The 27,702-nt window shown below is 45.2% G+C and overlaps 1 protein-coding gene across 3 annotated transcripts in view; it reads right to left on the reverse strand.

Moving 5' to 3' along the window:
- Dcdc2 (doublecortin domain containing 2) overlaps positions 1-27,702 on the reverse strand; it is a 168,667-nt gene that overhangs the window by 68,729 nt on the left and 72,236 nt on the right. For all 3 annotated transcript variants that reach the window (XM_078020602.1, XM_078020603.1, XM_078020604.1), the window contains 5 exons: positions 15,715-15,791; positions 15,484-15,615; positions 10,898-11,044; positions 9,193-9,247; positions 3,688-3,850 (listed from right to left, as the gene is read on the reverse strand). In XM_078020602.1, coding sequence (XP_077876728.1) covers positions 3,688-3,850; positions 9,193-9,247; positions 10,898-11,044; positions 15,484-15,615; positions 15,715-15,791 — 574 coding nt within the window. The remainder of the gene's footprint in view (positions 1-3,687; positions 3,851-9,192; positions 9,248-10,897; positions 11,045-15,483; positions 15,616-15,714; positions 15,792-27,702) is intronic.

Genomic DNA, 27,702 nt, shown 5'->3' on the forward strand with positions numbered 1-27,702 from the left:
TCGGGCTTCCCTCACTCCCTGTGCAGATTGTAGCTATTAGGAAACTCAAGAGCATGACTGCTCAAGGGCAGTCACTCAACAAGGTCATCATATCCAGACATCTGTCTGCAGGCACTGCAACTGCTCCCAACCATTCATCAGGAGTCCAAATATCACAAGTCCCCTGGCAACTCGCACTGAACAACACTGGGAATAAGTTAGGGACAGCATAACGAAGGACACTAGTCCTCCAGTGTATGTGCACAGTGTGTGTGTGTATGTATGTGTGTGCGTGTGTACATGCACACCCATGTATGCAAACTGAAAGACAACCACACAGCCTTCAAAAGATGGCAGACTTTGCTTCTTATCACACCTTAGTCTATTGTCTTTAAAAAGTCCTCATAATTACCAATACAGCACAAGTTGTAGCAATCCAGACAGGCAATTATCTTCACATCCTTCTTGACATGTCTCTCCTCACTCTACTTTCTGTGTTCCACGGACTCTAAAAGCACCCAATTTTTTCATGTACCAAATATTAATAATATTGGTGGATATAACTGGTCATCCAAAATGCCTTCAAAGCACTCACCATTACTATTTAGCTCACATTGTAGGGAGCAGCCAGTTAACACCTCTAAAACACACCTGGAGGCACCGTTACTCAAGTGGAAAGTGTAACAAAACGTGCAGGCCACTTAAGCTGGTGTTTAAATGCAGCACTAAAAATGCATTTCACACCCAACTTCATCAATCACCAGCCGATCTTACTTTGCATCTTGGCTACCAAAAGAAAATGGGATTCGTTTCCCTGAAGAAATATGTCACGGCTCTGCTTGAATTATTAAGCTTTACTATTACAGAGAGAAACAGAGTCAAAAAAAAAAAAAAAAAGGAAAAAGGAAATAAAATTAGACCCATGTTGCCATCTGCAGTCTGATAGCAGCACTGCTCATTCACTCAGCACTGGATACTGAGTATCAGTATCCGCAGTTAAATAAAAGACAACAGTGTGGCTACGAATCTAATTATGATACATCAAGCTGAGAACAGGATGGAGGGAAAAAAACTGGATCAATTATCTCATAATTCAACCTATGCCAGATATTCCTTCACCCTACCAAAACTTAATGCTTCGAAATAAAACGGAAGCACTTGCTTACCATCAAATTTTACATGTATTTTAACTTAGAAAAAGGTATGTCAATTTCATCCTAAAACAAACTTGCATTTTTCCTCATGACCTTGACCTCCCATGCCCTCATGTTCATTTTGCTTCAGATCTTTATTACTTTTACCTTCTCCAGGAGCTGGAGCCCTCTTAAGACACGAGCACTAGAAAGCACACACTTGCTTCTAATAATCAAATGGACGGCCTTAAAATAAAAAGCAACTTCAATCATAAATAAACAGGAAGACTGATTTGGGGGAGAGAGAGAGAAGGACTTTTGATATTATAATCTGGAGATTTTCTCTAGCCGAGACATACGGACGGAGAGCATGGGTTTTCAGTAGTATGGACTCTGCGTGATACGCTTAAGCTTATCAAGTGACAGCTGAATCTAGAGAACTACACAAAATGTTTTTTCATTTTTCCTCCGGGGGTGGGGGGTGGGGGGAATGGTTTTGGAAGCCGAGATTCATTTTCCAGGCTGTATGTTCTTTCTTATCAGGATGAAAAGATACAAAAGGCTTTGTTCTGAACTCTTAGACATGCCTTCTAGATCAGCAGTATAAGACCCTTCCGGAGAAAAAGAAAATCGGCCTAAAACCTTCATTGGAAGGCACCAGGAGCTGTTGGGTGGTGCGTGAGACCAGCAGTTTGAACACCTGTCATCTGCACATCACGAGCACAGACAGGCAGTGGTCAGGAACAAGCGCAGGATTCTCCTAGGACTGGGCAGAACGCCGAGGCCCTCTGCCTTTGCCCAGTACTTTAGCAAAGTGACTTGCTTCAATAAGAAACACAGTTTTGGTATTTTCATGCCACCAATACAAATGTTGTTGACAACTGTGAATTTCTACAAAAGCAAAAATACGGAGAGTTGCGCTTTTTCATCAAGGTTGCTTTCTTCTAAGGACAAGGTCAGCATGGCCTCATGAGTTCCCAAGTCTCCACAAATAATGTAAGCTGAAAAGATGATCATTCCCTTTGCTCCCAGGGACAAGTACTCATCTAAAGACTTTTTAAAAACACAGTGGAAGCAGGAATTGGAATCGCCCTAAGCTAATAGGAGCCTTGCAGATAATAAATAAATAACATCTTCTTTAAGCCTTTCAGTCAATAATTCCTGGAAAGTTTTTGAAAGGTCCTGTTTCTTAGTGGATTTTATAGTATCACAGAGAATTATCTATTTTTAAGTTCCATTATTCATTCATTCAACATTTAGTAAGTGCCTCATAGCTACTAAACTTGCACCAGAATTAGGTATTAAATATTTTAAAAAACAAACAAGGAAAAACCTAGTCAGACAGGGCCTTTGGGGCTCCCAATCTGGTATATACTGACTAAAATTGAGCCTCTGTTATTTATAATGTTCAAGGTTCAGCTTGTCCGTCCAGGCTAATTTCTTTTCTTTGGTTCTTGCCATGTAACAGGCACTCAATAAACAAGCGCCACCTGTATGCCTCCCCCCAGCCTCTTGGTCTCCCGGTCTCTAAAACGGATTGTACAAGTGTAAAGATAAGCAACATCTTAAAATCGTAATGTGATCCCACATTTGGGAGATTGATAATGAGGCCCAGAACAGACAGACAGGCTGCCCAACGTCAGGAGCAGGAGAATCTAGGATGCCTGCTTGTAGCTAATCGCCCTCACATAAAGCTGTGAGGATGTCACTCCCCCACCTCGCGGAACTGCTCCCATCTGACCTCCACGTTTAACTGGCCTCCAAGGTCCTCCCCCCTCTGGTCGACACTCACAGGAGTCAGGCTTCCCCTAGGTTCAGGCCCACACTGGCCGCCGGCAATTCCCGTGACTCTGGAAGCATCGGGAGCTCCCTGGTAAGTCAGGGCCCCGTCTGTGAATCTGAACCCTTATCCACCCACGCTCCTCCCGCCTGCAGCGTGTCCCCCGGCAGGGTGCAGGAGTGTCCCAGGGGAGGCAGGTAGCAGTCCTCCGCTGGCCCCCAGCACCACTCCACTCTCAGGAGCTCACCCCGCTGACAACATGCCAGAGGAGACCAGCACTCTGCCGGACGTCCCCGGAACTCCCCGCTTGCGTCACATACCTCATTAGTTCATCACACTTTGTCTCATGCTCCAGAAATCTCAGACTAACGCAAACTTTGGGTCATTTACACGACATTTGTTGGCGAGGATCAGTAAGTATGAGAGTTTTCAAAGAAAACTGCTGATATGTAACAGTAAGGAGTATCTTCTGTGGACCCCAAAAAGCAAACGCCGGGACTTCCTTTTATTTTATTTTATTTATTTATTGGTCCTGGGGATTGAACCCAGGGGTGCTCTGCCACTGAGCCACATCCCCAGCCTTTTTATTTTTTATTTTGACACAGGGTCTCACTAAGTTGCTTAGAGTCTTGCTCAGTTGCTGACACTGTCCTTGAACTTGCAATCCCCCTGCCTCAGCCTCCAGAACTGCTGGGATTACAGGTGTGTTCACTGCACCCAGCTAATAATTAGAAGTGCATCCCAGTCTTAAAATAATAATAAGTAATAACAGCAATACGACAAGAACAAACTCACCACTGTCGGGCAGCGTTTCTTGTGTATTCTTCAACTTGACATTTTGTTTCGACTTCCTTGATTTCTCTGAATTTGCGACTTCTTTTTTCCCTTTCCTCTTCAGAGGCTGAGGAGACGAGTTGTCACTGGACCCAACTGTCGACTTAGACTGGCGATCATTTCCCTAAATAGCAAAACATTAGACCCTTATCGCAGGCTAAGGAACTCCCAACTCAGCAACAGCTGACAATAGCCAAGCGCCTAATATGCGCCAGGTATGCGTAAAGCTGCTCTCCCAGTCTTCAAGCTGTCCGTGAGGCAGGTCCTGTGGCCACCTGTGGTGTGGATGAGGAAGTGAGGCTTGCAGCTCCAGCCTGCCGGGTAAGGAGCAGAGGTGACTACTCCAGAGCCAGGGCAGTCAGCTGCCACAGCCACCCTCCACTCCTGCGCCCTTCTTTTTGTTTGGGGGGTACTCGGGATTGAACTCAGGGGCACTTGACCATGGAGCCACATCTGCAGCCCTATTTTATATTTTATTGGAGACAGGGTCTCACTGAGTGGCTTCGCACCTCGCTAAACTGCTGAGACTGGCTTTGAACTCGAGATCCTCTTGCCTCCGCCTCCAGAGCCACTGGCATCACAGGGGAGCACAGCTGCACCCGGCCTCCTGTGCCCTTCTTAACTGTCAGTGCACACATCGATATCATACGCAGGCCCTGCTTGTGGAAATGCTCCACTAGGAACTCCTCTGTTGGTGGAGAACAAGATCTCCGAATCACACATCCAGAGTGATACACAGACACAACCGGCTCAGGGCCACATGTTCCCCCGACTCACTCCCACTTGTCCCTGTTCCTGCAAGGCAGCCACAGGCCACCATGCTTTTGGTGATTGCCTCTGGTCCCCACAGGCCTCTTGCAATAAAGACCTTGTACCTTCTGAAAATGGGCTCCTCAGCACAAGGACGAGGCTGAGTCTCGGAGGCCCCCATCACAGCCCCAGTACAGCTTCTGGGGAGCCATGGAACATTCTTTATGGTGGTCACTACAGGAAGGAACAGCTGCACTGACACTCAGCCACTACTTGGTCACTGCATCAACAAGATCCTCCTCCTAGTGAGGTGGCGCTGGCCCTCGGATGCTCAGTGCTAAACTCACCTGAATGTATAAGGGGTGGGCGGTAGATAGTGAAGAGTGCCAGTTTGGAGACCAGAAATCCCAGTTGGTCAGAGCTCCACTTTGCCACTACCTCTGGGGACACAGACTTCTCTCCTCTTTGAGCCTAGGTTGAATGGGGCTAATGTACCTGCCCAAAGGCCTATCATGAATATGCAGAGGACAGTTTATAAAGGGACCGGCGGACTGGCGTGGAGCCTGATGGTGAGGTGGGAAGGCCTTCTCCAACAGCGGAGAGTAGGCGTCTCTTCCTTAAAAACCACATCACACTTGTGCCATATTAGGTGCAATCTTCATGCAACATCTGTACTATGCTAGGATCTGAAAATAAATGTAGTGATATTAAATAAACAAATCTGCCTAGAAACCTATTAGAACTGCTCATTTTAAACATTTATATATTCAGCCATCCAGAAGCATTTAAATGGTTTTAGCCATCACCCAATTAAGAATAGAAAAATGCTCAGCCTTACAAATGAAGTTATTTATGCTATTTTGTCATAGCCTACAAGAAAATGAATTATGCATAGATTTATTAACAGAATGAAAACTTGTCCAAATCTATAACACTTTTGCATAATTTAATTTCCTATTCCAACTGCAATTTAAACATACAGTTTCCATTTAATTACTGCATTAACTACAACCAGACTTTTTTTTCTTTTCTTTTCTTTTTCCCATGATTCTTTCTTGCAAGGCCGTAAACTGTCTGGCAGAGGAAATAGATAATATGATTCCAGAGGAGTTTCCACATCCATTAATCAAGTCCATTATCCTGGTCTATTTCCAATATTTTAAAATTATAAAAGCAATGGGTGAGGGGAACAACCCTGCTCAAGCCATTGGCCAGTACTAGAAGGTTCCGAGGTGCACAGGCTAGAGTCGAAGGGAACCCAGCAGGTGCAAGACTCGGGAGCACAGCAGGGGCTTTTCATAGCTCTCCAAGAAAAGCATTACTTGAGAAAGGGGAGAAACAAGGGAGGAAAAGGAAGGCCCGTCCTGGGATGCCTAACATTAATATAATTTTACAAGCCACCTCTCATGTTGAATATTCAGGGAAATCATGACTTCTCCATTTCTGATAGGGATGCTCACACGGGCGATCTGGGCGCATTAAGAAGGAGCAGCTGACTAAACAGCTACATCAGGCATGTCTCTGATGACTGACGTCCACTCTGCACTCAATTATTGAGAGATAATTCCTCTCTAGGCAACGGCAAGTAAAAATTAAACTACACTGAGAGAGAGAAGGGAGAGAATCATTTTGTATTTAGGAAACTGAAAAGAATTCAAATGCTTTCTTTGAAAAAAAGAAAAAAAATTGATTCATCTAAAATATTAATAATATAAAAATAACTATATGAAAATTATATGTAAGTGGCATAATTTATTTTCAGACTTGTTTATCTCAGAATATGATAGATAAGTTATATGTAGTTATAGAGAGAAGGAAAAGGGGGAGCAGGTGCATTTTTTGTTTGTTTGTTTGTTTTGGGCAGGGGATACTAGGAATTTAACCCAGGGGCATTTTATCACTGAAATACATTCCCTGCCCTTTTTAACTTTTATTTTGACACAGAGTCACATTGAGTTTCTTAGGGCCTTGCAAAGTTACTGAGGCTAACCTCTAACTTGCAATCCTCCTGCCTCAACCTCCCGAGCTTCTGGGATTACAGGTGTGCACTACCAAAGCTGGCTATTTTTTTATGTTTGGGGGGTTGGGGGGTTGTTTGTTTGTTTTTTGTTTGTTTGTTTTTCTTTTCTGAGACTCCACATTTGATTTTCGGATACAGGGGATAGATAGTCATTGCTCTTTGGAGATTCCAAAACACTAGTGCCTAAAACATCAAGATGATTATAGGAGGGGTTTGCCTCCTGAGCCTTGTGCCCATCCGGGACTGCGTTCCCCCGTGTTGGAGGAATGCGCCTTAGTGTTCATAACTTGCTTCACAGTGGCTTTGTGATGCACATCCGTCATGGTAACCGTGAAGGTCTTTATCAAAAGCTTAGAAATTTTATTGGATCCTGTAAACTAGCGACTAGAGGCTGTCATAAAGGATAATAAGCACGACCGGCGCGCGCGGCGTCCTCTCCTCCACTGGAGGGCGCCTGGAGGCTGCGCGGTGCGGAGGACCGCCCTCGGAGCCGAGCCGGGGTTTCAAACTCGGCAAAACTCGAGATCTCATTCATTCCACCTTCCTTCTGTTTCCAAGGGTCGGGTGGCAGTGACTCTCGACACTGTCAGCCTGTGCGGGGGCTTTGCGCGGCGAGCTCCCGGGTGGTCCCTGCCCAGGGCAGCTCAGCGTTCACCCACCGTCCCCTTCAGCAGCAGAGCAATTCCTAGAAAGCCGGGGGAGGGGGACACATTTATAAAGCCTCATCTCTGACCCCGTCGACTTGGGGTGCTTGCCGTTGGCTGGCAGAGTCCTTAGTTGGGAGCTCAGCCCCCACTCTCTCCCAGCTGAGTGCTCAGGGACAGACAACTAATGAGCTCTAAATCGTGTGCACTCTCCAGGGAACCTATCAATTAAAGGAGAGGAGTGAATTAACCCTGCTGTTAAAGATCCAGCTTTGGATTTACCGGCAGGGGATGCTCTCTCTGTGCGGCTCACTGTGGACGTGTGCACACGGGGTGAATGGGCGTCGTGCGTACCGTGCATCACCAGGCATGCGCTAGGGGTTACCCTAAAAGGCTCCCCAACGCTCAGTGACACGGCCTCTTCCACGTGCCCGTCCTGTTTCTTGATGTGTACTTCTAGCTCATTCCTTCTGGTGGTCTATTTGTCCGCTTCTGTCCTCTAGAAAGTAACCTTCACACGTTGAGTGTTTTGGAATCTCTGGATCAGTGAGTGCCCAGCACAGAATATACACTCCACAAATAACTTCAGGATGAATGAATCCAGCGATGGCAATATTCTCAAAATACCCGCTGTGGCCACCCAGCCAGCCACCGCGAAGAGCAAAGAGCCCTTCCCTGCCTGCTGAGTCTCGGCCAGGGGGCTTGGTCTCCATGTGCCCTCCTCCTGTCCTCACCATCCATCCCTTGCACCTCAAACCTCTTGCCCCTCATCCTCCTCCATCTAAATCTTTACTAGCCCTCTGAGGCGAGTCCAAACCCGGCTTCCTCACCTGCCAGCCCACCCTTCCCGGTCTTCCACTCACAGTCACTAATCCTGTGGTGTCTGGCTTTGCAGGCTGGCTTCTCCATTTCTATGACACTGTGAGTTTCTTGTGGGCAAGAGTTTTGTCAGAAACAGCAGGAGGTCTCAGTGAACAAGTGATTCCTGAGTGTTTGGTATGCTGAGTTCAGCTTGACTGACTTACACAAAATTATTTTTCTTTTTTTCAAGAATTTCATATGATACAACAAAACAGGGAAGGGGTATGGAATCAGCACTAGGAGGCAGTATCATTGCCTATCAATCCCGTGTTCTACAAAATAACAAAATAAGAGTGTGGCTTAGTTAATTCAGGTTGGGGTGGTGGATGCCCAGGGAGTTCTGATGGCCACTCACTGGTCAGGCAGTTCAGTCCAGAGGGAAGAAAGAGGATGCTACTCCGAAGACCCACCAGCCAGGAGTGGGGGCCTACACCTGTAATCCCAGCAGCTCAGGAAGCTGAGACAGGACAATCCCGAGTTCAAAGCCAGCCTTAGCAACAAGTGAGGCACTAAGCAACTCAGGGAGACCCTGTCTCTAAATAAAATACAAAATAGGGATGGGGATGTGGCTCAGTGATTGAATGTCCCTGAGTTAAATCCCTAGTACCCAAAAAAAGACCCACCAGCATCACACAAGATTCACCCTTACAGGGAACTTAGTCTATAAATACAAACAGGTTAAGAAGCTACCTACCAAGTACTAGTCCCTACAGAATAGGCATTTCATCGAGGATAGTTGAACTAACAAATAATGATTGAATAATGGAAAGATTCTAGTATGAAACTAAACATATAGAATGATTCTCGATGTTTTAGAGAAATATAACTGAGACTTACCATTTTCTTAGCAAAACTTGTTTGTTACTATTTATCAGAGATAGAAAACACGACTACTGGTGTGGCCCAATAAGTGGTCCTCATACTATTATGCATTATCGCCCAGATTTCAACTATGATATAAATTATAGCAGGTATATATGCAAGGAAAACATTTTGGAAACCTATATTTTAATAATAGCAGCTCCCTTTTAGGACCTTCTCTGTAACTTTAAAGCTCTAGTGTTGTTTGACATAATTGCTTATATGCCACGAGGCAGCTAAGTTTCATTTCTTTAACTTTAATTGAAACCCAAAGGACAGTCTCTCGTATAGAAATATGGAACATTAATGAGGAAAGCATCTGATACTTACACTCCCTTTAGACTTTCTGGATCCTACGATAGGAGGTAGTGAAGAGGCTTTCTGACTGTGGAAACAAATTACAATTTAGACATCTGGATGTTATTTTAAAGTAATAGACATAAAGCAAGATAATTGTCACTCCAACCTGCAAGTCAACTGTCATGACATTTATGTTTCAGAAAAAGTACCACGAGCTTTTCCAATTTCAGACTACCCCCAAAATCTCCAAATTCCATTCCAAAATATTTTACTGCTTTCTTGTATACTACTTTAGCTGATGCCTAAAAATAAACTTTCCCTACCATTATAAATGTTGTCACAGCATTTTTCATCAAATCACAATGTTTTCCATTTGCATTTCAAAAAATCATTTCCCAAGTGAGGTAATGATTGTGCCAGACTGAGCTAAAAACATTTTAACTTGATCATTTCCTTCTTTTCATAATGTCTGCTGTGTCTGCATCTGATAGGAGGGTGGTAAAACACTAACATTAACATTCAGGGAAGTTTTAAGACAGTAATTCTTGCAAAAAAAAAAAAAGGCTTTTGGACTGTAAGTTATTTGGCAGGTGACTGAATTATTAGGGAAAGACCCATCTTGAAACTCAATGGATGTCTCCAAAAATAGGAGGACCCAGATACTAAAGGCAGATGGAGATGGGGCTAACTTGCAGGAGAAAGGCCAGCATGAGCTGCATCTTCACGTTGCCGTCAAGTACAGGCTGTGGCTCTCGGCAGAGAATGCAGCATTTCTCTGCAGACGTTGTAAAAGGTTTTGACTCCTGGGTGAGCTAGCCATAAGTCTGCAGGTAAACAACGCTAAACTGCTGGGACTCCACGTGCCCTGGCCCAGTTCCGACACTGCCCCTGAAATTCCACTTCACATGTAATTCTTGTAGAAACCCTCGGCTAGCCTCACCATGGAGCCATACAAACTGTGGAATTAATGGAAAACATGTGGTTGACATCCTGTTCCATCTCTGCAGAGGACAATCACAAAAAACTTGGTTTTCAGAGCAAAGTGGCCACAGAATCAGCACAGATGGATCCTGGGGCCCCATGACCAGTCCAGGAGGTCCCATGGCCAGGGCTAGAGTTCGTCACGTGTGGCTCTGCTGTGCCTCATTCAGCAAAAATTGAAGCGTCTTTCACCAACAGGACATTTCATGGAGAAAAATGTATTGGGTATAATTAAGAGTGTAATCATTAAAATTTTGCATGTATTAACTATACACTCAGTCTATTTATTTGTACAAATGGATTATATTGTTTTACACTTATATTGCTTTATATTAAAAAGGTCATAAAATGTTATGTCTTTAACATATTTTGAGGTTTCCCTCCAAACCCAACTGAAAAATTATTTGGTCCAGCTAACTTGTAACAACACTAAAACAGCTAATAAAATTTACATAGAAACGCTCATTGCCCTGGATCTTCTTCACAATAATAAATCTTTACATTTATTATAAATTCAATACAAGGTAAAAAAAATCTATGCAGTCTTTCATAAGTTCCATAAAGATCGTACCTTTGTGCAATAGCTCTCAATCTCCCTTCGTGGAAGTAAAAGCCAAGACAGATATATATCAGGCATACTTTCCATCTAACTGTAAGTAAGATTATCACCAAAATATCTTGGTGATCCACAGAAGACCCAGGGCTACTTCAGGTGAAACTGAAGCAGGGGAGCAGGGGAGGGAGGGAGACTCACCCATAAGGCCTTCGCATCGCCGACTTGTCAAAGAGCAACTCACTGTACGGCAGCCTCTTAAACCTATCTCTGCCCACAGCCACGTAGAACTGCCCGTTCTCCAGCTCTGCCCCGCTCTCCACCAGCTTCCCTTCTAGGGTATAGAGTCTGTCAAAACACGAGGGACAACATTTAGGGTTCTAGCAAGCATCTAGAGGACTGCCTTAATTACAGCGTCAATAAAAAACAAAGTCTGTTCTTGAATCGGCTCACCTGTTACTCTTCTAGTTATTGAATTCTAAATGCCTCAAAGTCGTTAAATGTAACAAAATGCCAAGATTATAAATTATATAAATTTATATAAATAAAGCTCAGCTTCCACAGAAGATGGATTGTCCTATTTGCATTTGGGAATGCTCATTAAACGTGTTTTCTGTGCATGTATCAGGCCGACAAGTTTCAGGTCTCATTCTACTCAAGAAGAGCCCCAGCCAGACTCCCACAGAGCCGCATCAGGAGAACCACAGCAGCAGAGAGGAAGGGGGAGGCCACCAGAGGTCAGAGCACCTGTCACCAGCATCAGTGGCACAGAACTGCACTGACTTCCATGCTCCTCTCCCTCTCCCTCCCCCCTCCCTCCCCCTCTCCCTCCCTCCCCCTCCCCCTTCCCCCCTCTCCCTCCTTCCCCTTCCCCCTCCCCCTTCCCCTTCCCCCCTCCTTCCCCCTCTTTCCCCTCCCCCCTCCTCCCCCCCTCATTTTTTTCTCTCTTGTGGAGTCTCCTAAGCGTGAGAGTGAACTTCACATCCTCTCAGAGCCGAAGGTTTCGCAAAAAAAAACTTTCTCTACTGTAAAACTGCTGCTGTAAACCACAATTAATATGTTACTTATTAAAAGAACTGTGATAATCTGGTAGGTGGTTTAAAGTTTCCAGAATCTTTTTTTTAAGTAGGAAAAAAAAAACAGACCATTAGAGAAGAAAGCAGGAAGACAATGCATTTTTTGAAGGTTATAAAAAAGAGCTAGTGGCTGGGAGGATTTCAAGATAATCCTTTTTTTTAATTCTCAAACTTCTTGTATTACATTATAAAGTTCAGTGGTTTTTGCAAAAACAAAACTTAAAAAAAATCCATCCACCTGTAAACATGTTTACTGATTGTGTAAATGCCATTGCCATGTGGAGCCATGAAGTTCACTAAAAAACAGCCACTAACACCCCTGAAATGTGTTTCTTTTTAGTGAGCACACAGACCGGGGTCTTCACCACATTGTGTCTCCTCCCTGCAAGTCTGTGTCAGCACAACGGATGCCTTCTTCCTGCCTTGACCTAGCCGGGGTTTCTGAGCAGCAACATTATGACATTTTGGATCAGAGAGTTCTCTGTTGGAGAGGCAGGAGTCTGTCCTGTCCACTGTAAGTCACTTCACAGCTCTTGGGCCTCTCTACGCACTGGACAGTAGCGGCCACTCCCATCCCCAGCCAAAAATGGCTCCAGACACTGCCAAGTGCCCCAGGGGCAAGATCACACCTGGCTGAGAACCAGACATTCTTCTTCCATTTTCCTTCAAAACAGTTAGGTCTGAGTCAGTGGTTAACTTTCATAGCTAGAAACTGAAAGCTGCTTAGCTGTGGACTGAAAATCTCCAACCAAGGTGAGTGGCTTTCTCCGCAGGTGTGAAAAGGTACTGAACACATTCCCGCCCATGAGGTTAGCCTTGATGCATGTGGCTTTTGTGAACCCGATTTCTTCCTTTGCTACAAAACATGAACAGGCAACCAGACCCATTTTCATGGGAGGCTATTGATACATACACAGGCTGATGCTTAGAAGGACTCTCTCATGTTCTGCTAAGGGAGAGTGGGCTTGTCCCCAGGAAACTGCAGCCCAGCCTCACTCACATCTGATGATTCAGTGACAATTTAGTTTCCCTAAGTATTTAAGAGTTTGGGGACATATATTTCCATGTATGAGTTTGTTCATATATATTTACATATATGTATGTAGATGTATGTAGATGAGAGGGTACAGCTGGGTGTGAAATCATACATCATTATGTGCTTTATATTATTTATTGGGTGAGTTTACATTTATAAAAGGCAAATATACACATATATATATACAGACATTATACATACATATGCATGTTTTGAGAACTGCCCTCACTCCTGTCACCAAAATAAAATCCAAAAGGATCTAAGGATTAAATAAAAATAAAAGTACAAGATGAGGACATGAGAAATTATTTTTTAAATCTTAAAGAGTTAGGTTGGGCACAATGGTAAACTCTGTAATCCCAGCAGCTTGGGAGGCTGAGACAGGAGGATCATGAGTTCAAAGCCAGCCTCAACACCTCAGCAACAGTGAGGCACTAAGTAACTCAGTGAGACCCTGTCTCTAATAAAATACAAAGATTTAGCTGGGAATGTGGCTTGGTGTTTTTGAATGCCCCTGAGTTCAATCTCTGGTACAAAAAAATATATATATCTCAGAGTCAGGACGATCCAAACTAGTCATAAAACTTAGTGATCACAAAGAAAGATTGAGAATTTGACTCTATCAAAATCAAGGCATTTATTCGTAAAAAGAATATCAAGAAAATGAAAACTGAAAACAAGTTTAAAACTCACATGAGAAAGGGCTAATTTCCCTAATATGTGAAGTGTGCCTAAAATCGGTAAGATAAGTGTGCAAAGACCATGACCTAGCTCTCATTCATAACTAGTGAGTGTGAGCCACTTGGAGAGACTTGGTAGTTAAAGACAAGCTCGGGGCAGGCCACCTGTCAGAGTCCTCCCTCCCGGCCCCACATGTCATGTTTGCTAAAGGAGAATGACACTGCTTACCTCAAGGTCACCAAACTAATTAAGTTAACAATGAAAAGCATTTGGAATAATGCCTGGCACACAAGAAACATCCAATAGATCTTGCTATGTATAAAATAAGTAAAAATCAAGAAACAATGAAATATTATTTTTACCCAACAAGACAAAAGACAAAAATGTTCTGCTGATTTTACAGTATAGATAAAAGCATGAACTTCCTCTCTCCAGCTGCCTCTTGTGGGTCTCTGGCAAGAGTGTAAATTAATGCAAACTTTTTGCAAGAAAACTGGTGGTGTCCCATCAGAATTTAAAATGCATTTGCTGCATGGAGCAGTAATTCAACCTCCAGACTGCAGTATCCTGAAAAATTCTGCTTATGCACAAAGATGTGTATGTGTAAAGATGAATACTGGAAATGACCTAGACTTCTTTCCATCCAGATGACACTGCCCAAAGAAATCAGGACGTGCCCACACACACAATGGAATACTTTGCAGCCATGACAAATAATTAGATAGAGCTATTTGTGCTCATGAGAATAATCTCTAAGACTTGTTACAGGAAAAAAGCAAGGGTATGTATGTGCATATATTTATTTATAAGGTATGTATTTGTTCATGGGTATGTTTTTTAGGAACTAAAAGGTGTATATTCTTGAATATGCACAGAATATTTCTGGAATGATGAAAAAAATACAGGGTGGGGGGAACAAGGGTCTGGGGAGCCTGAAGAGGGAGAAATACTTTTAATCTACACTCTCTGTTCTATTTGAAATTTTGCCAAGCATTATTTTCAATTCAAATGATTATACTTAAAATCTTAATGGCCAGGAAACAATAAACATTAATATATGTAAATGTGGATACATTAACCTGCACATGCATTTAACTGAAAGACCCACTGTGCAATCAACTTGAGAACTTGTTTTATAGTGAGTGTACATGCATTTTGTGTGTGTGTGTGTGTGAGAGAGAGAGAGAGAGAGAGAGAGAGAGAGAGAGAGAGAGAACACAGGCATGAGGACTTAAAAGCAAAGGTGTATCCTACAACTCAACATGTTCAAGAGGCTAGCAGAGACCGGTGCTGAAGAGCACTCTTGGGAAACACTTGAATGGATTTCAAAAATATTTAAATGTGTGTGTACATATATGCTAAGAATTATTTTTCACTCTCCAACCGCAGGAAAATATATATGTAAGACTCCATCAAGGGGTAATTTCATAGAATTTGCAACTTAAAACCCATTATTTTCAATGTTCAATTAAACTTTAGAGGCTAATAATGCTTTCGGTTTTTTAAGCTTAGATAGTTTTTTAACTATCCTCTGTGACCTGCTCCTCCTTTACCCCACTAACACTTCCCAATAACAATATTTTTAACCCAAGCAAATAATTTAGACCATTAAGTAACTATAAATATCTCCAAGGGGGAGGCAAGGACAGTCCAGTAAGAGCTAAGGAGCTGACTCTCATTTCAAGCAGTTTTGGTGCTAGCCTGTTTACTCTCAACCAAAGGAACAAAAGTTCCACACATCGATATGTTCTGCTGTGCGAGGATGTGTTCTGGTGTGCCAGGAGTGTTCTGCTGTGCCAGGAATGCTTGTCGCCAGCCACGTGCATTACTTCCTGTCCTAAAACAGCCCGGCAGGACCAGCACTGTTCCCTGTCCATGCCACACATGCACAAACCGAGGCACACAGAGCCTAACTCGGGAGACGGTGACCCCAGAGCCTGCTGGGGACACCTTCCCCCCAAAGCCCAGGCCCTGGAGAAGACCCCGCGACTCACCTGTGGACAGCCCCGCTCCGGAGAGGTATTTTTTCTGTGGCCATTTGCAGCACGTGGTCCCACTGACTCAGGGCTTTCCTGGGGATGAGGAGGCGAGAGGCTGGGCTTATGAGGTCCCCGTTGGCAATCAAGCTGTGGGGAGGAGCCAACGGGTTCACACAGTCACGTGGACAGAATTGAAAATCCCAAACCCAAAGGGAAACACGAAGCCAGTTTCAACTTGAGACTCACAAAATGGTGCAGGGCTCCTGCAGGGGTTTCCTAAAGCGGGCGGACACGTTGATCTTGCTGTGGGTCACTGGTTTGACCTTTAGGAGCAAAGAAACCCAGATCGCTCAGTTGTTTGAGACCAATAAAACCATCTATTTTGAATAAAGCTACTTTCCATTAAGAATGGCAAAAAATATTCTCTAAGTGTTCATGATGAACCAACTGAAGTGGCGATTAATCATAAATCATAAATATATACTTCTTAGAAGTGAAAATGTTTATTACCCTCATTTAATTATTACTGTATATATGTATCAAAGTACCATAACATATCCTGTAAGAACATACAGATATTATGTCTCAATAAGTAAGGAGTTATGGCGCAGGTGGTAGAGGGCTTGCCTCACTTGCACAATTCCCAACACCAGACACACACACACACACACACACACACACACAAAAAGTCAATAAGGTGTTGGTTCAAAACTCAAACTTTCATTTTGGACCCAGCAGATTTAAGGTTTGATTTTGCCAGTTGGTGAGAGAATCACCCAGAACATATGGCCAGAACGTCGGTTCTGCTGGGCTCCAAGCTGTCTTGGGAAGTCCAGCTCACTAACATGCTGAGTAGGTTGGCATAGTGAGCGGAGAGAGGCTCAGGAGGCTCACCAAACCCTCACTTCTGGTCCCTGAGTAAAGAATGCAGGGCAGACAGATGACGGATGGATGGATGGATGGATGGATAGATGGATGGATGGGTAGATAGACAGGCAGACAGACAGGCTGGCTAACTATAAATTTTTCTTGGAGGTATTTCCAAAGTCAAAGATAGCAGAAGTGAGCTAGACGGTGCCCACCCTGCTGGAATGGGGTGAGCCTGGACTCCTAGGTAGTCTTTGAATATGAACTGCACACTTTCCCCAATACATCTCTCTGTCCCAGATATCATATTTAGATTGTATTTTGACACAGGTGACCATATAAAAATAAAATGCTTCATATGAACTTGATAAGTCTAAGTAAATAATTAGTTAAGTTCACAAAACCCACGACACTTGCTAAGACAAAATCACAGAGGGTCAAGATTCAAGTTAAAACCTGCGTGAATTTGTTTGTGGAAAATAAACTCAATGGAATTAAAATTGTTGATGCATGGAATAATAAGATGAAACTGAGTGTCTGAAATTTTGAATTCCAGAACTAATTGTCCAAACTTTTTACATAAACCAGTTCAATGCTTCATGCCTCAATTTCTTGACCCGTAAAAGTAGGAGTCATTCTGCTAAACTAGCCCAAAGGGAGGCTCCGTGAACTAATTAGTGAAGTGGCAAAGTCAGTCCCCAGGGCGGTTAAACCGAATGCTTCGGAGAATCCACCCACCTCAAATCTCAGCACTCACCACCTCTTGACACCCTGAGCCAAGAGAACCAAACTCAGGCTTTGGACCTGGGAAAAGGACTGTGAAATGGGGACCATCACACACACTTCATGATCGCTGACCTCCTGTAAAAACTGATTACTCCATTTAAAAGCTGTATTTTCAGTAACTTTTTAAAAATACGTGTCACGTTTTTATGACTGTGTGTTGTAAGACCGACTTAGGTGTTTAGAGAAATAAATGAACTCAAGTTAATTATCTGTAAAACAGAGGCCAGCCTACACAAAAACTTTTCAACTCTAAATTTCTTATGGTATCTATTTAAGAAAAAGTGGGTTCTCAAAATGATCATATTTAAAGAAACTTTGTTAGTACTTTACAACACAGCATCAGAGAGGAGAACAAAATACTTCGCAAATATTTAATCAATTTTCCCTACTTTTTTGATAAGTGAAAAAGGCCAAAAACCTTTATAGATACCAGAGTAGAGACAATTTATCTAGGAGTCAAAATGCCAGTAACAGTCAAACTGTTAGATTGTTCTGGAGAGATTGTTTTTAAATAATCATCTGATTTTTCAATAATGCTATTTTTAAATGGAGGCAAGAGTGGCTGAGATGTGTGATGCAGAGTGACCCTCAGGAGCCGCCCAACAGTGCCCTGCGGTGGATGGTGTGCATCAAGCTGACCCTGGGAAGGGCCAGAGTCAGAAGGCAGGTCCTGGTGGGACTCTTCCCTGACCTTCACGGAGGGAAGCCACGTGTCAGGGGAAGACTCCCGACACAGCCTGGAAGGGACCTGGAAAGGAGAGGCTGATGACCACAGGTGACAACGGTGGCCAATCTCTTCCAAGGGGCCGTTGACTTTCTGAGAAGAGCAGCCTCCTCTGGTCTGGAAGGAGCTGGAGGGAGCCTCACGCCCACCATGGCTGTGAAAACAGACACCCGTCTTTCAGATCCCACTGAAAGCTCGGGACGCAAAGACGTCTGGATGCACAAGTTCCAGGGCGGGGGACCCTTTCTAGGTGAGAAGACACCTACAGCTGCTTTCATCCCAAAGGACAGAGGCAGGGGACGGACCTCCCACAGACCAGCAGGCCAGGTGGCACAGAGAGCGCCTCACGGCGGACACCTTCTTCCCCGGGGACCTCCTCAGTGCACAGAAGGGTAACAAGAGCTAGCAGCAGGGCCAAGGGCTGCGGGAATGTCCCAGGTGTGGGAGGCTGGATCTCCAGCCGGGCAAGCGCCAAGCGAGTAGGTGAGAGGGGACTAGGACTCCTCCCCCAGGGAGCAAAGCCAGGCAGAGATGACTGTGATGTGGGAATCAGCCAGCAGGGATTTAATAGTATCATAATATGTTGAAGAATTCAGTACAGAAGGTGAAGCAGATGAGAACACAAAATGAGAGACAGGGAATTTTACTCCAGAAACTCAAACTCCAAGATGCCAATGGAAATCTACAGCTAAAACAGAGAACATGGGAATGAAGACCATTTCGTGGCCTTAGCAGATCAGACATGATAGAATATGCGCCAGGGAAATACCTTTCTAAAAGGAGGTGAGATGAAGACACCTTTTAGAAATAAAAGCCAAAAGAACTGACTGTGAGCAGAGCCACACCCCAAGACGCTCTGGAACAAGTTCCTTGGATGGCAGGGAAATAAGACGGAAGCCCAGACCAAGACAGAATAAAAGAAATGTGCGAGTCACTTTGAAGTCATTAGTCACCTTTTAAATTTTAAAGCAAAAATAGTCACCATGATGCATGAAGTTGGTGACAAGGGAGCAAAATATTTAATATGAATGAAGGTCAGAGTGAAGGTCTGCAAGGCCTCGGAGAGACTATTTGAATGTGAACTAAAGGTAAGGGCGCACATGGAAAGCACAGGAGAGCTGCGGTCGCAGCTCCAGAGGCAGCACTAAAGGGCCGCCAGAGACAAAGTGAGTCACATGTCAAGTGCGGGAAGGAACAAAATGAACATCAGGTGCACAACAAGAAACAAATAGCACCATAGACACAAAATCCCACAGCGCCTGGAACTGGCCACACCAACTGAAAATTCCCATTTAGGACAGAAACGGTCAGAATGGAGGAAGACGAAAGATCCTGCTCCATACTATTTACCAGGCACGCTTTAAATGCAAGGGCATGAGTAGATTGAAAGTAGAAGTGTAGTAGGAGACACCCTGAGCAGATTTTAATCAAGGAAGTCACATGTTCTCAGTCAATGCAAAATTATGATACACACACACACACACACACACACACACACACACACACAAACACGCACATATATAAAATCCCCGTTTGGACAATTAATTTTCATAGTAGATATACATTAAATGTTTTTACTATGCACTTTTTAAATCTGGATATTTCATAAAGAATAATATATCCGACACAATATCTGAGGTGTTCAATATCTTTTCATGGTATTGTGCTCTTTTGGACTTGAGAAAATTAAGCTCCAGAAAGTTAAATACACTTAAACCAGAACAGTACAGCTTCCAAGTATCTGGGGTATAAGATCTTCTGTGGCTCTGAGGAGAAAACAGAGAACGTGCCGCTGGGGACTCCCCAACTTCAGCCACAGGCTGTCTCTGGCCCCATTCTTCTGTGACCCCTTATTTCTGAGCTTGTGACACCTCCTCCACCAGCCATCAAAGGCTGATCCTGCCCCAGAATCCGCCCCCCACACACATCTGATCCTCTGTTTAACCTGAACACTGTCCTGCCAAACTGACCAAGCCTGGAGTCGGCTGCCAGGATGACCAAAGCTCTATCTCTAGCCCAGACCTTTCTCCTGACACCGAGCCACTGTACCCAGCTGGATGAGTCTGGCCTCCTACCTTTTAAAGCCTGTTTGTACTTATATATTCTTTAATTCAGCAGAGTTGCCATAGCATGAGAAATTTATTTTACATTACTCATCATTCATAAATCATTGGCACTTGTTTCAAAGCAGTTGCAAGAGAATGTTCCACAGGACACATCGTTCCCAACATCCAGGCAGACTTCTGTCTGAATCTCTCATGCAACATTTTTCATAAAAATAACCTATTCCCTTATGTTATCAATATTTATGTGGGCTGCATTTTTTCTTTTATTCTCTTTGTAAACTGCTTCTTCTATAACCCAAAGTTTCATCCACGGTGCTTTGGACATAGAATACTCAAGTCAGACAATAATCGGGACCAATTTTTGAGCAAATATCATGCTCAGAACTGATCCAAACAATTCCCAATATCCCTATAAAATAGTTATTTTCAAATAAGTTTACAATTAGAATCATAAAAATTCCATTTATATTCAAAACAACCCTATGAGGTCAGCATTATCCCAACTGTATAAAGGAGAAAGATGCCTCTTGGCCCTGCAAGGTCCCACTGTGAGCAAAGCAGCAGCCAATAGACCCACTCAGATCCCCAGTCCAGGCTCCCCCCACACCAGGCAGCCCACTAATGGTGCTCCAGACCCCAGCCGGCCACGGGCAGAAACAATAGGTGCATACTGTGTTCATTTAAATAAGCCCTTTCTTGAGTTATATGTAACTGCATGTAAGTATAGTGCACACATGTGAGCGCGTGCACACACACACACAGCCAAGGCAGACCACGATGAAGTTTACTGACTTCATTCATGAGTCCCCATGTCTCCTCAAATCCAAGTCCCCTGAGTTCCACCCCCCCTTTACCTACTACCTGCCATATATTCTTTACCTGATCCTATTATAAATGCTGAATAACCCCAATGGGGGTTGAAGATTGTAATTTATTACCCCCAAGAAAACTTCTACAAATTGCAGATTCCAGGCGTGGTGCCAAAAGCAGGCCAGCCATGAGAATAGTTTCATCAGTATTTTTCTGCAGTGATGTTTTTTTTTTTTCAAAATTCCAGCCACTTCAGAAGGAAGCTTGTTATAGAACGTGTCTCTGGTTATAATGAACAGGCTGCTTAGAACACTCCCAGAAGGGTCCAATTAGTCTCCATGAGCTGATGAAACCACTCATCTCTGCCTGGGTCCTGTACAGGTCTCCGTGTTGTCCAGGTGCTAACTCCCAGGAGAAGGGCAAAGTTCATCTGTCAAGGTGGGTCAGCTTCTGCCATTCAGAGGGTGATTCTCTGCCAATTACGGACACTACAGCACCAGTTCACAGGGTTGCTGTTTGAACTGTTGTCTAAGTGAATGCCTCCTTTCACTGAAGCAGGAAAATGATTTAAAACAAGTGAATAAGCAATGCAAGGTGACGGATTCAAAACAATGCAAGGTAACAGATTTCTTTTTACCTTAAAAGTGACCCCAAAGATCAGATTCCCATCACAAGTAACCTTCCTTGGAAAACTCCAAAGTGTGAATGTTCCCTAAATAGACATTCATATTGCCAAGTCCTGGCAACAAGTTCTGATCCATTAAATCACAAACTTCAAAGGATCGACATGACAGTTCACGTTCCTCCTCAATCACAATCTGCGGGTCATTTTCAAAGTTCCGAGAGTCCTGAGCATTCTGAAGATACAATGTTAAACCTCAAGTGTATGAACTTTATTCTAGAATTTACTGTGATTTGCAATGGTCTTTTCTCTCACAGGAAAGCCAAACAGTCCCCAAGTCCTGGTCAGGGCGTTCACAAGTCACCGTTTCCCGAATGCCACGCGGAAGAGAAGAACGAAACCCCCATAAGGTTAAAAAATAACCCATTAACCCGGGAGGGCTCTGGGGAGGTGAACTGCCACTAACCAGGCGGGGCAGGGCGGTGCTGAGGGCCGGTCACTGTGCTCCCTCCTAACCTGCGGCACCACGCTCACTTCTTTGAGTTGCCACGTTTTGTTTTGTTTTCCCAAAGCGGATTCCGGTTTCCAAACCTCCCCAGTGAGTGGAATGTGCACTAAACACAGGGCCTTGGAGGGGCGCACATCAATGGGGATGAGAGGCGGCGACGCTGGGGGTGGGCCGCGGGGGGCAGCTCCACCTGCACCCGAGTGAGTCACCCGGCCGGGAGTCCACTGAAGAATGAGCCACCTGGACAGGATCCCCAGCTGGACAGGATCCCCAGGCGGTCTCCCATTAATGCTAGGGAAGCTGTCAACCCACCAGACCCGGGGAGGGAAGCTCCGTTTGTGGGGAATACTGGGTTATCACCTCTGATGCCCTGGCTTGGAGGGCACACCATGCAAGAGCGGGCACGGCCCACTCTCGTTGGCCTTGAGGGACAAGAGTGGCCAGAGAGGAGTGAAGTATGAGTGAAGCTACACGGTGACTCAGGGTCCTGGCTCCAGGCTTGCCCCAGAATCCTCTTGACCTGGGTGGCTCTGGGTGCTCAGGAGCAGGATGCAGCGCTGCCTTCTGAGGCTCTCTAAATGCCCTTCAGGTCTCACAGTCTCCAAAAAAACACTAAAGTATAGCTAAATGCAAGTTACCTTGGACAAAAGTAGAACTTTTTTATTTAAAAAAGAAAAACTTGGAATGGAATCACCATTTGACCCAGATATCCCACTCCCTGGCTTATACCCAAAGGACCTAAAATCAGCACACTACAGGGACAGCCACATCAACGGTTATAGCAGCTCAAGTCACAACAGCTAGACTATGGAACCAACCTAAGTGCCCTTCAACATGAATAGATAAAGACACTGTGACACATACACACAAAGGAATGTTACTCAGCCTTAAAGAAGAATGAAATTATGGCCTGAAGATCAGGAACATTCCAGAACATGATTATGTTAGACTGTTCACAAATAAATCTATGAAGCCTCTAACTCACATTGTTCTGAATGGTTTCAAGGTAGAAAAATATGTCTAGTCCTAGGACAAAACTCAAAACTGATGTGTGTTAGTGCTTCATACTTTTATTTATAGATAGATAGATATAGATTAGATTTTTCTTAATAGGACTAAAGGTTAAATTTAAGAATGTAAGCATGTTGCTAGGTGCAGTTGTGCATGCCTGTTAGTCCAACTCAAGAGACTGTGGCAGGCTGGCCTTTGGCAACTTAGAGAGATCCTGTCTCAAAAAGTAAAAAGAGTTGGAGATGGAGCTCAGTGGTAGAGTCCCCTGGGTTCAATCCCCAGAGTACCACCAGAAAAGAAAAAAAACTTTCCCATTCAAATTACTCCAACTCAGTAGCTAACGTCTCTCTCCCCATTTTTGCATAATAACTATATTTGTCTGATAGAAATAACAATGAAGTACACTTTGATTTTCAGGAATAAACTTTCGGGGTGGAAAATGATCCATGCAGATGCATGTTTCTTTATAACAAGCCCCACGAGTAGTCCCACATAATCCATGCTTCGGTAGCTCCTGAATGAAGCTTTTATGCCTGAAGGAATCTTCCAGAAAGCAAGCCTCCACGCCACCTCCAGTTGTATGGCAGTGGCTGAGGACACCGGCAGCACCCAGTAAGGAGAAGAGAGAAGACTTCCACGCGCAGCACTCTCTTCCAAAGCAAGAGAGAGGCTCTCAGAGGCACCCCAAAGTCTGAATCCGAAGCTACTTGCAGTAAAATCCTGCCTGCATCTCTAGTCATTCACCCCCATCCTAGAGGGTGCGTTTGCTGGGTGACATCTGTCACTCACCTCCCGTGAGCCAGCCCTGGACCAGGTGCTGGGAACTCATGACTGAATAAAAAGCAGTCGCCGCCCCTGCCTCACTGAAGCCAAAGAATAACAGAGGGGCTCGGAGACAGACGGAGGGTAAGAAATCCAACCAAAAACACCGAGTCACGGATGGTGAAGAGTGCTCTGAGGAAACGAGCCATCCTGAGACACGGCAGAGATGGGGCAAGTCCCCGAAGAGGGAGCCCTGGCGCGTCCCGGCCACAGGGGAGGCTGGAACAGCAGGTCGGGACGGAGGAGGAGAGGAGCCCGCACTGGAGGCTCCCCTGGGCCCCAGGCTCCGGAGAAGGCCAGGTGTCAACAGGGGTACTGTGAGGCTCCCCTGCGGAGTTCAGCACCCAGGGCTCTGGCTGCACTGGAGACAAGATGGACACGGCAAGGCTGGAAGCGAGGAGGACAGGGCAGCTGCCTAGTTCCCCCAGTGAGATGGCCTGGCTGTTCCTAGGGGATGACCAAGGAGACTGGAAATGTGGGGAAATCCTGGGTTCGTATTCCAGGTAGGAACTGGAGCTGCGGGAAGATGCACAGGGCTGGTGGGGGGTGGGAGCTTGCAGAGCCTGTGGACAGGGTGCTGTTCACTGAAATGGAGCACAGGAAGCCCTGGGCATCAACTCACCAAAACAACCTGAAGTTGCCTGATGTTGGGGGGTCTTCCTAGTCTTCCGTTTTCAATCCCACCTTACAAAACGCACTGTTCCTCTGTTGCCTGGTGAGAGACCTCATTCTATTTTATGGACTAGAGGAAAGCCCAATCCACGGAACAGACCTATGACTAAACGAGCTACGATTTTGTCTTTTCACAAAGCAACACGTGACTCGGAACTGAGGAGCTGAGAGGGAGGGAGGGAGAAGAGTGATACTGTCTCAAAGCACCTTTTTGAACAACTTACAACTTTTTGAACCATGAGAAATATCAGCCAAGACGCAGGAGAAACACAAATCCAAGCACCCACGATGTGGAAAATGAACATATAAATAAAAACATCTTTGTCATACTAAGTTAGAGCCCAGAGGCCAGGGGAGAAAATGCTCAGGTCACAAGGGACTGTGGCAAGCACTGCCCTGCGGGGCCACAACAGGATAGGGCCAGCCGTCAGTGGGCCCCGTGGAACCAGGGCTCTGTGGAGAAACCCTGAATCCAGGGAAAGAATGGAAAAACGAACCTGTGATATCTTCTGGTTCCAGGAGGTGACATCGTGCTCAAGAAATGGCACGGCCACCGCAAAGTGACCGGACACCACGATGGAGAAGTTCCCAATGGCCAAGGCGGGGCAAATTCCAGCAGCCAAGGGGGAGTCATGATTCGCTGGGGCTTTAACCGTAAGGTGGATACCCATGGTCCACGCCAATATACACAGGGAAGAAACCTCTGCCCCTCCCTGCAGGAGAATTCCAGCCACCATGGCACCCGTAGGAGGGGACAGGAAATCATCCCAGACAAGCACCGTTTTTGTCGCGACAGCTGCAAACAAGAGCCAGGATGACGCTGAACTCGAGTGAGACCTGAAGAAAGAGAGCTCGCGTGTGTTTGCACAGTCTCAAGTGTCCCCCTGTGACACCCGTATTCAGTTTGCCAAAAGTAACTGCACAGAGAAGAGAGCCAGCAAGACCATCCTGACCAAGCGATTAAAGTGAACAGCAGCAGCAACACTGCATGTCTTCACCGTGTCCAGTAAAGACAATCAAATACTGAACGAGCTGGGCAGGTGGCTCACGCCTTCGATGCCAGCTTCCCAGGGGGCTGAGGCAGGAGGACTTCAAGTTCAAAGCCAGCCTGGGCAATTTAGTGAGGCCCTGTGACAAAATAAAAAGGGCTGAGGGTGTAGCTCACGGGTAAGACACCCCTGAGCTCAGTCCCCAGGACCAAACAGACCAATAAGAGGCTTGATTCTGCTGAAAATACCAGATTTCCCTTCTGTTCTTCCCGAGCATTGACTTTAGACAACTGGAAATGTGCACGTCTCTCTCTCTTTGGAACATACATAACCGTTTTGAACACTAGGTAGGCCTCGTCACCCTTATGTCCCAGGGGTATCCTCCTCAAGGACCTGGGAGCCATTGCCCTGGAGTGTAAAGCAGGGTGACAGTACCTGTGTGTGCTACGTGGCAGCTAGACGGGAGCAGTGGGCCACAAGTTCAAGACAGCTTTTAGTGCAGAGCAGATGGGTTAATCAACAGCCCTGCCTCCGTGGCGCCCCAAGGTCAGACAAGACAGCTACTCAGGGGCCGTGCCTGGGCTCAGCCCTATAAACTACCCCTCTCACAACAGGAGGAAGAGAGGTCAATGCAGGGAGGATGGTGGTGTGTTTGCTCTGAAAGGCCCGATTGCCAGGACATGTTAAGCAAGACCCCCCACAAACGGCACAGAGCAGAGACTCCCAGCCTGGGAAAGCGGAAAGGTTAAGGCCAGAGTCCACCGACTGTGAATTCTGTCAAACCAGCTCCTGTGAGGACCTGTCAGCCAGCCAGGATGACCAGGGGCTGCCCTGGGAGGTTGGCTAATGTATTCCGTCAGTCCAGAGCCAGAGGTGACGCTTGGGCAGGACCTTCTCACCATCTCCCTCTTACCCCAACAGAAGCTGGGACCCAGGAGGTGGGTGGCACTCTCCTCCTGAGAGGACCCACTCTCTCCCTTGAGAGTGCCCCCCTTTTTTCTCTCCCAGCAAACTTTACTGTGCTTCTACTCGGTCTCATGCCCTGTTTGAAATTCTCTCGTTGGAGAGCACAGAGCTGAGCTCACCACTCGGTCTCGGTCGGGATCTTATCTCTCGCCCATCCATCCGAGGACAGTGGGACCTGGTGTTGGCGGTGCCAGGTTTGGGAGGGCCACTCACTGCAAGGTGCAAAAGCGTCTGTCATGAAGACAGAGGAGTTTGCTGCCCTCTGGATGAGGCCAGTTAGCCCCACCGATGGGCAGCTCAGTCCCCAGGTGAAACCAGGCCAACAGTGTCACCAATGGGCTGTCGGGACTCTTCCTTGAAGACTGGTCATTGATCGCCCTGAACACGTGTCTCCAGTGGGTTGTATCTGTCGGCTATATAAAAAGTTGAGACTTATTGGTCTTCGTGATCCCTTAGCATTGTTCCGGTTTAATGCTATTTGATGTTTTCTTTCTCTAGCACCTTTGTGGAAAATACTTCTTGTTTTTAATTATATCTCCCCAACAGTGCCTTCTGATATGAGGCAATGATCCAGGCACAACATCATTTGCTGGCATTCTTGTCCCCGAAACGAATCATTTCAACCAAATCACCTGGAAACATCATGCAAAGGCAAACGGAAGGACATTTTACAAAACAGTTAACCTTGAAAACTTGTCAAAGTCATGAAGGACTGAGAAATGGGCGAGTAGAAACTAAGGAGACATGAAACATGAAATGCAGGATCATTGGTGACAAAGTTAGCAAACTTCTAATAAAGAATGGAGACTCGGTCATTGTAGTAAGTTCAATTTTCTAGTTCCAACAACTACACTATGGTTATATGATACGTTAGAGGAATCTGAGTGATGTAAGGTACTGAGTGGCAATTTTATTGCAAAATCAAAGTTCAAACAAATGTAATGTTTCATACTGTTAAATGAAAATAAAGATCTACTACATAAGAGACGGCCTCCCCCTGTCTTCACCTCTCTTGGCCTGTCTTCTCCCCATAACCAAGCACAGCTTTGCATTTAAAGTGTAATAAAACTATCTCCTGAGACAACCAACGATAGTCTCCATTTGTAGCTAGACTACATGTGAGCATTCTGTCCTGTGATTGCATGGGGGGGGGGTTTTGTTTCATTTCAAAGAAACTTGACCCTCTATTACTTTGTCAGACCAAAAGACAAGTAGGAAACAAACAAAAATCCTGAAGCTCAGTGTACCCTAAATTAATTATTTCTTGCCGCCACTAGAACAGAGGAGAAAGCACAATTACCTCCTGAAGATCAGTCACGGGTTTCCTTGCTAATGTGCAGAGGTAGGGGGTCTTTTTTCACATACCAAGCTTATTAGCTCAGAACAATAAG

The sequence above is a fragment of the Ictidomys tridecemlineatus genome, chromosome 8, assembly GCF_052094955.1.
Source record: "Ictidomys tridecemlineatus isolate mIctTri1 chromosome 8, mIctTri1.hap1, whole genome shotgun sequence".
Classification (NCBI taxonomy): Eukaryota; Metazoa; Chordata; class Mammalia; order Rodentia; family Sciuridae; genus Ictidomys; species Ictidomys tridecemlineatus.